This window comes from Chiloscyllium plagiosum, chromosome 27 (assembly GCF_004010195.1).
Source record: "Chiloscyllium plagiosum isolate BGI_BamShark_2017 chromosome 27, ASM401019v2, whole genome shotgun sequence".
Classification (NCBI taxonomy): domain Eukaryota; kingdom Metazoa; phylum Chordata; class Chondrichthyes; order Orectolobiformes; family Hemiscylliidae; genus Chiloscyllium; species Chiloscyllium plagiosum.
The window spans coordinates 8,331,858-8,333,472 of NC_057736.1; the positions used below are offsets into that span (position 1 = coordinate 8,331,858).

Consider the following 1,615-nt stretch of genomic DNA (forward strand, 5'->3'; position numbering starts at 1 on the left):
CCTAGGAACCGTCCAACCACAAGGGATGAACTCGGATTTCACCAGTTTCCTCATTCTCCCTCCCCCCACCTTGTCTCAGTCAAATCCATCGAACTCAGCACTGCCTTCCTAACCTGCAATCTTCTTCCTGACCTCTCCGCCCCCACCCCAGTCTGACCTATCACCCTCACCTTGACCTCTTTCCACCTATCACATTTCTGACGCCCCTCCCCCAAGTCCCTCCTCCCTACCTTTTATCTTAGCCTGCTGGACAAACTTTCCTCATTCCTGAAGAAGGGCTTATGCCCGAAACGTCGATTCTCCTGTTCCCTGGATGCTGCCTGACCTGCTGCACTTTTCCAGCAACATATTTTCAGCTCTGATCTCCAGCATCTGCAGACCTCACTTTCTCCCTGAAGGGGGTCAGAGACCAGCTGATTCCCCTGGATGGACAGTCCAGAAATAAGGAACTACAAGCTGAAATTTAGGAGACTGGAACAATCTTCACACAGTGGAGACGTTTATCTAGTAGTTACTATAATATTACCAGAGAGATCAGTTCTAAATGGTAACCTCAGTCAATAAAAGATTCTAACCCACAGTATTGGCGTTACTTGTGCATTACAAACCAGCCAGAGCTGAATGGAATATCTTCCCTAAAACCAATGGTCATAACCGAATACATTCGGACAGAAACGGGAGAAAAAGAGACAGTAAATGCCCCACGTGCAAGAGTCACAGCACCCGGAGCGCGCACAACGGTAGCGGGAGGGCGCGCGCACGCGAGATACGCGCGCGTGCACAACGGCGCTCACGGAGGGGGGGGGAAAGGGGCGGCACAGGCTTTGTCGCACATGACGCATCCCCCAGTCCCAACAAAGACAGAGAGAAACAAAATCAATGAAGCCCGATTTCCCGCAGTAACCCCCAATGCCAAGTGGAAGGAAAAAAGGGGAAGCGGGTTTTTCTCTCTTTGGGTGGATAGGTAGAATTTGAAACACAGGGCCCTGGCTTTGCATCTTGGCCAAAGGCCTGAGGGGCGTTCGCCGAACGGGCGCCATTTTCATCGCTGGTGTCCGACTGCCCGACTCACCCGTTCTTAATGTCCACCTCCAAGATTTTACCGTAACCCTTGAAGAACCGCTCCACATCCCGCTCCCGAGCCTGATAACTGAGCCGGCCGATGTAAACCCGTGGCATCTCTCTTTCTCTTTACTTGTCTCGTTTTGTCTAACACACGCGCGCGCTCCTTGCCGCGCTTTCACAAAGTCACCGTTGATCAGGCTCCCTAACGTCGCGCGTCATCACGCCCCTGACGTAAACACGGCGGCCTACGTCCCGTCCTTCACATACTTTATCTGCGTCAATGGAGCATGTATGTCTTTGTGTGTCTATGTATCTATCTCTCTTATTTTTTTCGGTGTCTCAAATAACATGTATTAAGACAATTTGGGGTGTACAGTGGGCAGGGAGAGCATGTTTCTGTATCCATTCTGGTCACACGACATCTCAAGAGTACTTAACAATTTGACAACCTGCTTCCAATTAAACCTGCTTTGGAGATGCCAGTGTTGGACTGGAGTGGACAAATTAAAAATCACACAACACCAAGTTGTAGTCCAACAGGTTTAATTGG

General features: G+C 50.3%; 1 protein-coding gene across 1 annotated transcript in view; it reads right to left on the reverse strand.

The window, feature by feature from the left end:
- Positions 1 to 1,280, reverse strand: part of LOC122563512 (serine/arginine-rich splicing factor 4-like) — a 15,445-nt gene extending 14,165 nt beyond the window's left edge. Inside the window, exon 1 of the mRNA XM_043717330.1 lies at positions 1,073 to 1,280. Within this exon, the coding sequence (XP_043573265.1) occupies positions 1,073 to 1,179 (107 nt within the window). The 5' untranslated portion in view covers positions 1,180 to 1,280. The remainder of the gene's footprint in view (positions 1 to 1,072) is intronic.
- Positions 1,281 to 1,615: the final 335 nt, after the last annotated feature.